General features: G+C 42.1%; 1 protein-coding gene and 1 long non-coding RNA gene across 7 annotated transcripts in view; one reads left to right on the top strand and one right to left on the bottom strand.

Annotated features, from left to right (window-relative positions):
• Positions 1-1620: 1620 nt before the first annotated feature.
• On the bottom strand, positions 1621-6582 carry SRSF5 (serine and arginine rich splicing factor 5). 5 transcript variants are annotated; one of them, XM_003987779.4, is made up of 8 exons: positions 6296-6582; positions 5383-5527; positions 5014-5084; positions 4788-4886; positions 4415-4484; positions 3099-3172; positions 2528-2638; positions 1621-2440 (listed from the first exon to the last, which is right to left on the bottom strand). In XM_003987779.4, exons 2-8 carry the CDS (start codon positions 5506-5508, stop codon positions 2173-2175), a joined length of 819 nt encoding a protein of 272 aa, XP_003987828.1. In that variant the 5' UTR covers positions 5509-5527; positions 6296-6582; the 3' UTR covers positions 1621-2172. The 5 variants fall into 5 exon arrangements, with proteins under 5 accessions (XP_003987828.1, XP_019688768.1, XP_003987829.1 ...); XM_019833209.3 differs by having other exon boundaries at positions 1621-2437; positions 6421-6582; XM_003987780.5 differs by having other exon boundaries at positions 6425-6582.
• The window catches only part of LOC109500903, a 27680-nt gene continuing 21103 nt past the window's right edge, over positions 5814-12390 (top strand). For both annotated transcript variants that reach the window (XR_006599754.1, XR_006599753.1), the window contains exons 1-2: positions 5814-6178; positions 9923-9982. This is a non-coding gene — a long non-coding RNA (uncharacterized LOC109500903). The remainder of the gene's footprint in view (positions 6179-9922; positions 9983-12390) is intronic.

Raw genomic sequence — 12390 nt, 5'->3', positions numbered from 1 at the left:
GAAAAAAGTTAACACATGTCCCACAAACTCTGGCCCTAAATTTGCTTAGAATAACACACTCCTCTATTTCTCAGGTCTTGGATCTGGGAATTCAGGTTTATTTGCTGGTTCAAATTAACTCCCAGTCACCTCCCATTTGCTCAAAGGGCCTTATATTTTATTGCTTCACTGTGTAACAAATGTTTGTTAATATTAAAATGGTAAGCCACGGCTATCATTTACTGAAAAACTATCAGAATAGAGTCAACTGGTAAAATATCAAGAAGTATCTACACCATACTACCCAGTTACATCTATCATACCAAAGAACAAAAAAATTGTCTCTTTCCATTTGACATTAACTTCTGGCGGACTTGCAGCCTTCCGAAGCAACCCAATAAAAGAACCTGGGGCGCCTGGCTGGCTCAGCTGGTGGAACACACGACTTGACCTCGTTCAGAGTTCAAGCCCCACGTTGGGTGCAAAGATTACTTATAAAATCTTAAAAAAAAAAGAAAAAAAAAATCTAGGTTCCACTGATTTCCACATGCCTCCACCTCAGTAAACAAACAAGCATACTAAACTCTCCCTAAAATCCATCATCTCATTCATGGTAGAAGGTTCAGCTTCCCATTTTCTGGCCTCAATTTCTAGTCTGGGGTATGAGAAGCAAATGTATACCAAAAACCTTTCAAACCTATCCCCCCAAATGGGGTCCCACTACCCAATGCCCACACTTCTGGAAAGCCAATTGGTACTTCCAACTGTTTTCCTCAAAAAAACCCCTGCAAGGCTAAGGCAGATTTGTCTACACTAAGAAAACGTGGTGCTTGGGTTCTGGGGAACTGGACTCCAATGCCCATACTAGTTCACCACTTACTTGCTCTTCTTTGGCCCTAATTTCACTCCTAGAAGATGCGTTCTTGTATGTAGGAAGTAACTGAGATTCAAGAACACACAGGGAAGACAACTGTCAGAGTATCTGGCTACTACGTGTCACTCACTGTTACCATTTATCCAACTCAGCACTCCTGCATGGGACCAAGAGAATCTAAGCAGTCTCTAGGGAGTCCTAGAAGAAACTATTAACAGCACTCATCATCTACACATATAGGCTCCCAGAACAAAAACGGGTGTAGAACCTTCAGCAGTCTTCTCTAGTAAACTGTTTTCCCCTTAACATACGGTCACACCCATGTCACAGCATTGAAAGCAAGAAACACGAAACCTCTTAAAGCACTCTTGTACGTGGAGTTAAAATAAGCTGTGATCACCTCTGACCTTCAAAATTACATACAACACATAAAAACAAATTTTTATAATTTCCTTCCCAAATTATCGTTCTCTTGGCTACGGAAGCCTAAACAACCTGATGTCGATACAACACAGTAATAAAGAGAAAGAGCATGGAAGGTCACACACAGGAAACCAAAACAACAATTACCATTATTTTGAACAGTTCACGGTCTTCTCTGCCCCAGTTTTGACTAGCCCTGAAATAGCAAGATTTAAATTTTCAAAAAATTTAAAAAACCCACCACACCAAACTCCAGGATTCTCTATAAAGGCATTTTAAATGTGCTGAATGTAGATGGGGAGGGAGGAGTAAACCGCATTCGTCCTTCAGACAGACAGACAAAAGCAGTTTTATAATCTTTTATTATCAATAACAAACAGCTGCTTTAACGTGTCGTCAGGCAGCTGTTAAAGGGTGGGTGGGAGGACACCCTTGACCCTAACAAGGAAAACTCAAGCCTTTATGTACAAGCAAATTTAGAGCTCTTTTAAGTGTCCAAAGCTATTAATTAGTTTAATTGAGGCATTAAACTAATTCTGAATTAACATATTTGAATAACCAAGAACTAAAATGTTCAAATCTTTTCTAGTACAAAAAAATTAAATTTGCTTTAGTTATAAAAGAGCTCTCTCAATATACACAAACTATACACTTCAGACATTCACAAAAATGTGAGCAGAAGGCTTATCAAAAGACATTTAATACAATTAGTTTTCAACAACCCCTTGGTGGTCCACATCTACAAAGATATCCAGCCCAACCCAACCCCCCTCCAAATCCCACCCCCAACCCCCCCACAGAAAAGCACATACTTACCAGAATTTTTAGCAAGTATGGTTTGGGAATTTTTGTGTGTGTGTTTTTAAAAAAGGCCCCCAGGGCAAGTTATTTACAGTTTAATTGCCACTGTCAACTGATCTGGACCTTGACCGGGATCGGGACCTGGACCTCTGGCGATCCACAGATGCTGGAGACTTAGATCTACTTGAAGAACCACGTTTCTGGCTCTTTTCAGGCACAGGAGACCTACTAACAGAACGGGACTTGCTCCGGCTCCGGCTCCGGCTCCTGGACCGGCTGTAAGACTTGCGACTCCGGGAACGAGATCGGCTACGAGACCTAGAGGAACTCCTGGTTCGGGAACGAGACCTGCTTCGTGACCTACTAGGAAGGGAGGAAAAATACAACATAAGAGGCAGTCCCTACAAACCTATTAACTAAAACTTTGTCTTAAAAATGTTAAAGAGATACCTGTGCCTTTTGCTGCCTTCGATTAATTTGATTTTTCTCCCATTTATTTCCTTTCCAGAAAGTTTTTCAATAGCATTCTTTAAATCACCATAAGAGGCGAACTCTACCACCCTACAATTAAAAAAAAAAAAAAAAAAAAAAAAAAAAGCCCTTTATAAAGGTACATACATGTTATAGCCTAGTCTCACACTACACACAGCAAACTAAAATACCTTCTCCATGCACCTTTTGTTAATACTACATTGTCTTAGATCTTAATGGAGAACAGCATTGCAACAAGGTTTCTCAACCTTTCCAAACAACTGAAATTTTTAATTCTCAGTTGTGGAAGGCTTTCCTATGCACCATCAGATGTTTAGCAGCATCCCTGGCCTCTACCCAGATGCCAGTGGTGACCTCAACCAGTTACAACCACCAAAACTGTTGTCCAGTGCTCCCTACTGAGCAAACTCCTCCTGGATTGAGAACCACTGCACTACAGCATGTCCAAATTTTATGTTCTCTAAAAAAATCCCCAGTAAAATTTTCAGTATGTTTTAAAAGGCGGTTATGATCTCCAATACACACTCACCCTTCATTTAATTTAGGTCGATGTGCATCCGCAAAGGTTACTTCCCCAGCTTGTCTCATGAAATCTTTGAGATCCTTAACACAAGACAATCGTGTCAAGCAAAGAAAAGGCGATGTGACACACAAACAACCACATGGTATAAAAAACAAGACTACTGGAAGAGAAGATGTTAGATAAAGTACAAACATGGCATTTACCACACTTGTATTCTATCAGAATTGAAAAATTATCTAGGTCAGGGCACGAAATAAGCAAAAAAGCATATTGCTTTTAAGCAAAATGCTAGAGGAAATTCAGATCTTAACATTAAAGTAGTATTAGTCTATACTGAGCTCAATACATAAGAAAAAAAGCAAAACAAAAAACAAAACAAAAAGAAACAAAAAGAAACAGTACATATTTTAAAAGTAAAGACTAAAGTAGAAGTTTTATATTAAAAAAAACAAAACAGAACATTTACAAGACACCAGTTATTTTGTGCCCCATATGTCATTAAAAAAGTTTACTTTACCTTTATTATTATTTCCCTAGGCTAGTCAAGCAGCAAACCGTTAATTGGTCGGAGAAACCTTCATGACATATGCCCGACTGGCTCTTCGCCACCCACTTGAAGGACACTACCCAATCGATGGAAGCCTTTAATCGCACAGCCCTCCCTATTAGCAGACTACAGGCGGATGCAGACATGTTCTACTCTTGTGCAGTTACCAAGGAACACTTTACTGCGATCAGGATTCCAACGACCACCTAATTTCGTATCTTTCAACTCTTTTCGACCAGGACCTCTTATTCGGAAGCGTTACAGGAAGACCGCTCTCAACTTAGGGATCAGATCTCGTTATCAACGCTCTGGGATCGCTGCAACCTGGCACTTCAAGTTAAGTGCACCGATTACGTCTAGACCGGCAAACACAGATCTAGAGGTGGCCAATTGATCACTGTAGGAGCTGACTGGCAAAGTCAACCAGGCCCAACCAAGAGTGACCAAGACAACGATTAGGATAACCCACAGGCACTCCTCGTCATAAGGCCAACGACACAGATAGGCTGGCAAATAAAGGGTTTAATATTTGGTTAAAATTGATTTTAATAAACAAGAAAATATATCCTCAAAACATTAAACATTTCATCACTAATTATTAAAAGTTTGAAATATCCCCCAATTACATTTAATTAAAATTTAAAAATTACAATTAAATCCATTTTAAAATTAATTAAAGATAAAATTACTTTTAATAAAACATAATAAAACATTAACTGCCCATTAATTTTTAAAAAGCCACATTAAAATAGCTCAAAACTGTATTTCAACAAACCTGCCAGCTGACTCTTGAAGATAAATTTTCAACTATAAGCCGATTTTCTGTTCTTACAGGTGGAGCATTTCTGAGGAAGAAAATGAGTACTCACAATGGAAGAAATGCAGCAGTGTGTACCTACTGTGTTCGACTGTGGACAAGTTCAAGCAACGAGACGGAACAAGTCATTCAAAGGACTCCCATCAAGTTTCTACATTATTTTACAGGACTTACTACACGCACTAATCAGGAACAGTGGATTAACATATGAAAAGGAGAAACGATTACTCAGTAAGTACCAGAATCACTTATTGCTAATGGTTCTTAAACATTAAAAGCTCCTCCTGCGGTAAAGATTGTTCAAAGCAGCCATCCACCATCTATCACATACCGTCTATCATTTCGAGGTCTGCGACTACTAAAACGGTCAGAATAGCGTCCTCTACCTCTTCCACCTCGAGATCGAGCCCTAGCATGTTCAATAGTAACCCTACAGGAAGGGGGGAAAAAAGACTCTGTTATCTCCACACAAGCCACAAGAGATAGACTTTGAAAAATATCCCAGCTGATCTTGTCCATCTTACGGTGCTAACTGGTTACAAAACTAACGTTCTCACCTTTCACTGCAGAGTTCTTTTCCATCAAGTTCATATACAGCATCATCTGCATCCCTGGGATCCTCAAATTCCTAAAATGTAAACATGGGGGGAAAAAAAACAAACAAACCGACCCCCTGCTTAATGTGGCTCTAAGATATATTCTACAACATAGTAAGAGCACTGCAAACGTGTGATAGAATGACTATCTTAAAGACAGCGATCAGGAGTGGTTTCCCTCCAACCAACAGCGAGGTTATCCCTCAAGAAAATTCACTGCTCTAAGAACATACAAAGTTTTCCAAAGATACCCTACCTGAACTCAGTAAAATCAAAACACACTGCTCATCAAAATCTTTAGCGACTTAACAGTAGTTCTAAAACACTTACCACAAAACCAAAGCCTCTTTTCAGATCAATATCTCTTATTCGTCCATACCCCTTGAAGAACCTTTCCACGTCCTTCTCCCTGGCCGCGGGATTTAGCCTCCCGATGAATACTCGACAGCCACTCATGATATCCGGCTAGTATTTCCTGTTAGAAAATGATTCGATTGAAACAATACCAGTGAATGTCAGAAGAATGCCTAGTTAAGGGGCCAAAAACATAAACGGCATAAAATAAAATGTTTACCCGGTGATGTTATAAACAAGATTGCCAAGAGTGCCTCTTATTAGGCCAGGTCCCTTGCAGACAAAATTAAAACTCGGCTCCCAACACGATCCTTCCCTGGGCCCAGACCGCAGCAACCGCAACGCCCACTGCCGCCTCTGGAACTGCGCAGCCGCACTCTCTCCCTGGCTCTTCTGGCCCCCTCCCATCTGCCGCAGTTAGGAAAGGCCGAGAAGTGCGGGCGGAGCCGACCCCGCCCTCCGCAAGGCCAGCCCAATGGTGATGGGCCGCGCGCGCGTCGCCGCCTCCCAGGAGCGTCACAGCGGGTGGAAGCCGGAATCTCGCGACGCCACCGCCGCGCCTGCGCAAACGGCGGCGGGCGGACGCCGGCAGCCACAAAATGGCGGCGGCGGAGACAGCGGTGGGGGAGAGCCGCGCGTGCCAAACGCCCTCCTCCCACCCCCTCCCACGACTCCATAGTTCCGGAGTCATCGTGCCCTCCCGCAGAAAACCCTAGCCACACCCCCGAGCAAAGGTCTCCGCCCAAACTCGGGGGGTTCGGGTAGTGAAGAGGTAAGGAGGCAGGGAGGAGCATAGACCCCTGTGTAAAAATGACCATAACCACGACCGCCCTTCCACCTTCAGTTCCCCTCAAACAGTACCCAAAGGGAGACGTGCCCCAGCGCCCACCTCGAATAAACTGCGCTCATTGGACGCCGTCCTCCGCAAAGAGAGCAGCCCTGGCCACTCACGATCTGAGCGGCCATGAAGAAGCCTCGATCCGAGAAGCCTTTCCCTCAAAGTGAGTCACTCACCTACCGGACAGGGTCTTTGGCAGCTGAGAGACCAGAGAGGTCCGTAGTCTGCGACGGAGCCGTCTGCCTCCCCGCAAACCAGGACTAAACTCGTCTACGTCTTTCCAAAACTGACGCACTTAGCTGCTCCTGCGTTCCACAAAATGGAGGGCGCGCCCCTGCGTCACTTCCGGTACCGCCCCGGGGACCTCCCCACTGAATCCAGGGATGACGTTTCCGCGGAGCCGGAAGTTTACGTGCAGTAGGGACCGCTGTACGCTGACCGCGCCGGCGACCCGCATCAGCGATGGGCGGGGCCGAGGGGCGGGAATTGACGTGGGTGTGGTCGTCAGGTGCCAGAAGCTGCACGGGGCACGGATGAAGGTGTTTGCTCCTTGAGTGGGGTTCGTCAGTGTCTCTCCAGCATTGTCATTGCTAGAGCAAATGGCACTTCTTGTTTAGCTGCATTTTTTTTTTAAGATACTCCGAAGAGTACTGGGTAAAAGAAACTCACGTTTTGCAAAAATATTTGGCCATCTGTGACTCCTTGCTTCCTGCAGTTTATGCTTGTATTTTGGAGGAGGCTGCTTAGTGCACAAGTGAATATCTTAACCATACCATACCACGGACGTGTGGTTTACAGTAAGAAGACTAAAGAACTGCAGTGTTTTTTAAATGGAAGTTTTTTGCATGATGAAATATTAAAATTGGGACTGCAGCTAGCAGGCCATCTTGAATTGAGGTCAGAATGCAGATTTCTGCACTAGAACTGAACCGGTTGGGAGATGTTTCAGGCTACTTTTAAAGTCCAAATGGTATTTGGTTAACCCTCCCTGTTCAAGTTTCCGTAATGTAACACATAAAGTATACCATTACTCGGAAACAGAAAAGATTGTGTTTTCAAAATGAGGGTGAAATAGCCTTAGGCATCTTTAACTCCACATTTTCCCAGCGAAGTACTCAGGTTTAGAAATTGAGGCATAAATAGAATGATTGTAAAAGGTTACTTTTTTTTAATGCTTTTAGGTGGAAACGAAGGCATGCCATTTTTCAGAGTGTCCTGTATCTAGGGTTGCTGTTTGCAACTAAAGTTACACAGAGATGAAGTTCGAGAAGAAGAGCTACTGGCCCTTTTTCTGATCTCCCAGCCCTTAGAAACTGTAGGTTCGAATTTAGATAGTTTGTATGGAATGAGCTCCACCATTTAAACATTTGTTTATTTTAAAAAGAGCCTTGGGGGCGCCTGGGTGGCTCAGTCAGTTGAGTGTGACTTCAGCTCAGGTCGTAATCTCACAGCTTGTGAGTTCGAGCCCCACATTGGGCTCTGTGCTTCTGATTCTGTGCCTCCCTCTCTCTCTGCCCCTCCCCTGCTCACAAACGCTCACACGCGCTCACGCGCACTCTCTCTCAAAAATAAACATTAGGAAAATAAATAAACATTAGGGGTACCTGGGTGGCCCAGTCGGTTAAGCGTCCGACTTCAGCTCAGGTCATGATCTTACAGCGTGGGTTGGAGCCCTGCATCAGGCTCTGTGCTGACAGCTCAGAGCCTGGAGCCTTCTTCGGATTCTTTGTCTCCCCCTCTCTCTGCTCTTCCCCTCCTTGTGCTCTCTTTCTCTCAGTCATAAATAATCATTAAAAATTTTTTTAAAAAATAAACATTAAAAAATTTTAATAAGTAAATAAATAAAAAGAGCCTCAGTCAGTATATAGCAAAATTGTGAACTTAGTTTTCTATGGTATGGGTAATGAGGATGGATTTAAAAGAAAATAATGAGTTTGTTCAAAGGAAACACCTTTAGGGGTGCATGGGTGGTTCTTTGGGTTAAGCATCTGACCCTTGATGCTGGGCACGAAGCCTGATTAAAAGAAAATACCTTTAGGGGCACCTGGGTGGCTCAGTCGGTTAAGCGTCTGACTTCAGCTCAGGTCATGATCTCACGGTCTGTGAGTTCGAGCCCCGCGTCGGGCTCTGTGCTGACAGCTCAGCACATTAAAACATTAAAAAAAAAAATTAAAAAAAAATACCATTAGCCACTAGCCTAATAAACACTGGAATCCTGTAATGTACAAATTGTCCCAAACCAGCACTTATTTAGTTACACTTGTTTACTTTCTGCATAATTAAAAAAAAATGGTCTTCCAGTTATTTTCTATATTTTCAGTTGAGTATGGAAGCAATTGCTTGTAATTTCACTCACTAAATGCTATTTTTGCTGCAATAACAAAGTAATCTAGAAAAAGTTTTCTGGGAGTGAAAAACAAGAATGTTGGTGCTGTACACCATGAAAAAAGTTGCTGTCTTCAGCCCACAGCATTTGATTTTCTTCAGGACTATTTTTTTTTTTTCAGTTGGCATCACACCCACCATGGAGCCCAACATGGGGCTTGAACTCATAACCCTGAGATCAAGACCTGAGCTGAGATCAAGAGTCAGTTGCTTAACCGCCTGAGCCACCCCAGGACTAATTTTTTTTACAAAGCCTGTGAATCTTAAAAATAAGGGGCGCCTGGGTGGCTCAGTCAGTTAAGCATCAGACTTTAGCTCAAGTCATGATCTCACGGTTCGTGGGGTCGAGCCCCATGTAGGGCTCTGTGCTGACATCTCAGAGCCTGGAGCCTGCTTTGGATTCTGTGTCTCCCTCTCTCTCTGCTCCTCACACACTCATGCTGTCTCTCTCTCTCTCTCTCTCTCTCTCTCTCTCTCAAAAATAAATAAACATTAAAAAATTTTTTAATCTTAAAAATAAAACAGTAATTTGGCCATAAAAATGGGTTTATTCAGAAATAGTGGAGAGTTGTAATTTGGGACACAGAAGCTGCTGAAAAACCATAGGCACATCCAACAAAGAAGAGGAACAGCATGTTTTTTGAGAAGCAGGAAGAATTTGGAATGGATTGTTTTGAAGGCAAGTCTAAAGTTCGTTAGAGAAAAGCATGGTTTCTCAGCAGCTAAGTTGCAGGGGTAGTTGTTTTCTTATAGAAGATGCAGTGTGCGTCTTTTCTGTGTGAGGGACTGTGATGATTCTTTCTTCTCGAGGTTTCTTCTGTTGGGGTCTGTAACTGACACTTCTTCCGGTAATTGCAGAGGAATGCTTTGACTCCCACTGCCTCCCTCCAGACTCTAGTGAGGTTTCCCTTCGTTAGTTTTCACAAGGCCTTTCTTGATTTGTTTAGTGCTTAAACGTTTGTCATCTCCACAAAGGTAATTTTTCATTAGTGCCTAGTGACTTAATCTACTGGTTTTTTTAAATGACTTTTTGCAATATTTGTTTTTTCCATGACACTCGCTTAATAAGTCTTCCTACCAGCTTGTTTCTTACCAGTTCCTCCAATAAACACAGTCGTCTTCCGTGAGCGTGATTACTCTGCCTCCTGTGTGATCCTACAAAATTCTGCATGTGCCCCTATAATTCCTGCATAATGATACGCCTTATTTCTGCTTTTGTTTCCCAGAAATACCTAGCACAGCAAAGATTCAGTATCTGTAGACCTGGATTTTCATTACTATTTTTTTTTTCAGGTTGTCCTGCTCCTATATTCGTGTTTCAACCAAATGGCATCTTTTTCCTCAGACACCCAAGTAAGTACCGAATTCTTTAGTAAAGGAATAAGAGGATGCAGAGAAATCACAGGTTTAAATAAATACAATAAAAAAGGAAAGGAAAGGAAAGGAAATAGAGTTTATTGGCCATCTCTTTTGGGGGTCTTTCAGCCTAACTATAGGATGTTTCATTCATCACGTTCCTGATCTCTAACTCAGGAGTCAGCAAATTATGGCCTCTGGGGGGTAATTCAGCCTGCCACTTGTTTTTGTATGGTCTGAGGATGGTTTTACATTTTTAATGGTTGGGGTTGGGGAAGGTGATCAAAAGAAGACTTCATGACACATGAAAATTAGATTAAATTCAAAGGTCAGTATCCATCAATAAAGTTTTTAAGAACACAGCCACTCCAGTTCATTTACTTAGCGTCTATATCTGTTGTCCTGCTACAAAAGCAGGGCTGAATTGTTGTAATACACACCATATGAACCACACTATCCGGCTAATATATTTACTGTCCGGCTCCTTACAGACAACATTTGCCACCCCCTGAGCTAACTGATTTAACTGATTCCTAAACTTTAAACTGTTTTACAAATGCTCCATCCAGCTCCCTCCATCAGATAATAAAATTGTAAACAAGAACAGAGGATTCAATCTTTATTTTTAAATAGAGTTTATGGTATTCCAGTTATTAAACACATACGCTTGGGATGCCTGGGTGGCTCAGTCAGTTGAGTGTCTGACATTGGCTCAGTCATGATCTCACAGTTTGTGGGTTCGAGCCCCACGTAGGGCTCTGTGCTGACAGCTGGGAGCCTGCATCCTGCTTCAGATTCCGTATCTCCCTCTCTCTCTGCCTCTCCTCTCCTCGTGCTCTATCTCTCAAAGATGAATAAATGTTTACAAAAAAGAGAGAGAAAAATACCTGTGCTCATTATCACAAAATGTACAACAGGAGAAATAACTGAAAGACGAGAAGAACACTCAGAATCCCATCTCACCAAATCAACCTTCGATTATGTTTTCCTGTATTTCCTTCTCGTGTTTTCTTTCCTGGGTGTTTAATATATGTTTTATTTTCCAATTCAAAAGTAATACATCGTCATTTAAAAAAAAAAACAGATATTTTTTAAAAGATGTCGAAAGGCTATCCTTGTTTTTCAAACCCCAAAGGATAATTACTTGGCTTTTTCAATAATTTCTCTGTAGTGTTCTATATATACAAACGCGTTTTTAAAATATGAGTCATCTTCACATATAGAATTTGGTATCATTTGGTATGAAGATTTTTTATTCATAAAACATAATCATGGGCACTTTCCATGTTTCTTTAATATATTTTTGATTAAAAGTGTATATTCAAACTTGTGGCCATTTTTCTACTTAACATGACCCAACCACGTGACTGGGGAAAATGCTCATTCTGACCGGTAACTCTGTTTTTCTGAAAATGTCCTAAAGATCACCAGATACTTTCCAACACAAAGAAAAAGTATTGCTTCCTTGTTCCTAGCTAATTCTAAATATTTTTTGAAAGGCTTTTCTTAAATCTCTCTTGGAAATGTATGGTTTTAAAAAATGCTCCATTTTCTACTGATTCACCCCTACATCCCTATCTGACTTCTTTCAGTTGCCACACTGTGATTTTTTTGTTGCTGTTTTCATTTTGTACATAATAATCAAAAGTCCTGTGAACCTTCTACTTTAACCTGAGTGCTTTAACCTCAACACCAGATGCACACTAAAATCACCTGACAAGTGTTCATAATATTGCACTGCCTGGGTCCCTACTGGCAGAAATTCTAATGTAATTGGTCTGGACTAGGGTCCTAGTTAGTTAGTAAGGGCTGCAGGTGGTTCTAATACTCAACCAGGAGACCTAGAGGAATGCTGCCCTAGGTCTAGGAACTCACTTTTTGTTCTCCATAAAATCCACCTATCATCTAGTTCCATCTTTCCTCCTCCGAGGACCCATATCTCACTCGGGTTATGGCTGGAGCCCTGATTGGGACAGTCATGGGGAAGCAGATTTGGGACAGAAACGATCATAACACCAAGATAAACTTAAATTCAGAGCACCAAGCATAGCCTCCTTGCCACACCTCTTAATATTGGCAGCTCCCATTTTCTGAGCCGCTATTGTGTGCCAGGCATTGTGCTAGGGACACTGTACACATCACCTCAGTCACTCCTCACACAACCCTTCATGTAGCCGTATAACATTTTAATTTTTTTTAATTTTTAATTTTTTTGTAATTATTTATCTTAGAGAGAGAGAGTGCGAACAGCGGAGGGGCAGAGAGAGAGGGAGACACAGAATCCGAAGCAGGCTCCAGGCTCTGAGCTGTCGGCACAGAGCCCGACGTGGGGCTTAAACCCACAAACTGTGAGATCATGACCTGAGCAGAAGTTGGACGCTCAACTGATTGAGCCATCCAGGTGC

Source organism: Felis catus, chromosome B3 (genome assembly GCF_018350175.1).
Source record: "Felis catus isolate Fca126 chromosome B3, F.catus_Fca126_mat1.0, whole genome shotgun sequence".
Classification (NCBI taxonomy): domain Eukaryota; kingdom Metazoa; phylum Chordata; class Mammalia; order Carnivora; family Felidae; genus Felis; species Felis catus.
This window is presented reverse-complemented; position numbering and strand designations above follow the sequence as displayed.

Coding starts and splice junctions, on each gene's coding strand:
- SRSF5 (XM_003987779.4), bottom strand. CDS start 5,508: ATGAGTGGCTGTCGAGTATTCATCGGGAGGCTAAATCCCGCGGCCAGG. Junction 5,085..5,382: donor AAAGAGGCTTTGGTTTTGTG/GTAAGTGTTTTA, acceptor TTTACATTTTAG/GAATTTGAGGATCCCAGGGA. Junction 3,173..4,414: donor CTTCAAGAGTCAGCTGGCAG/GTTTGTTGAAAT, acceptor TCTTGTGTTAAG/GATCTCAAAGATTTCATGAG.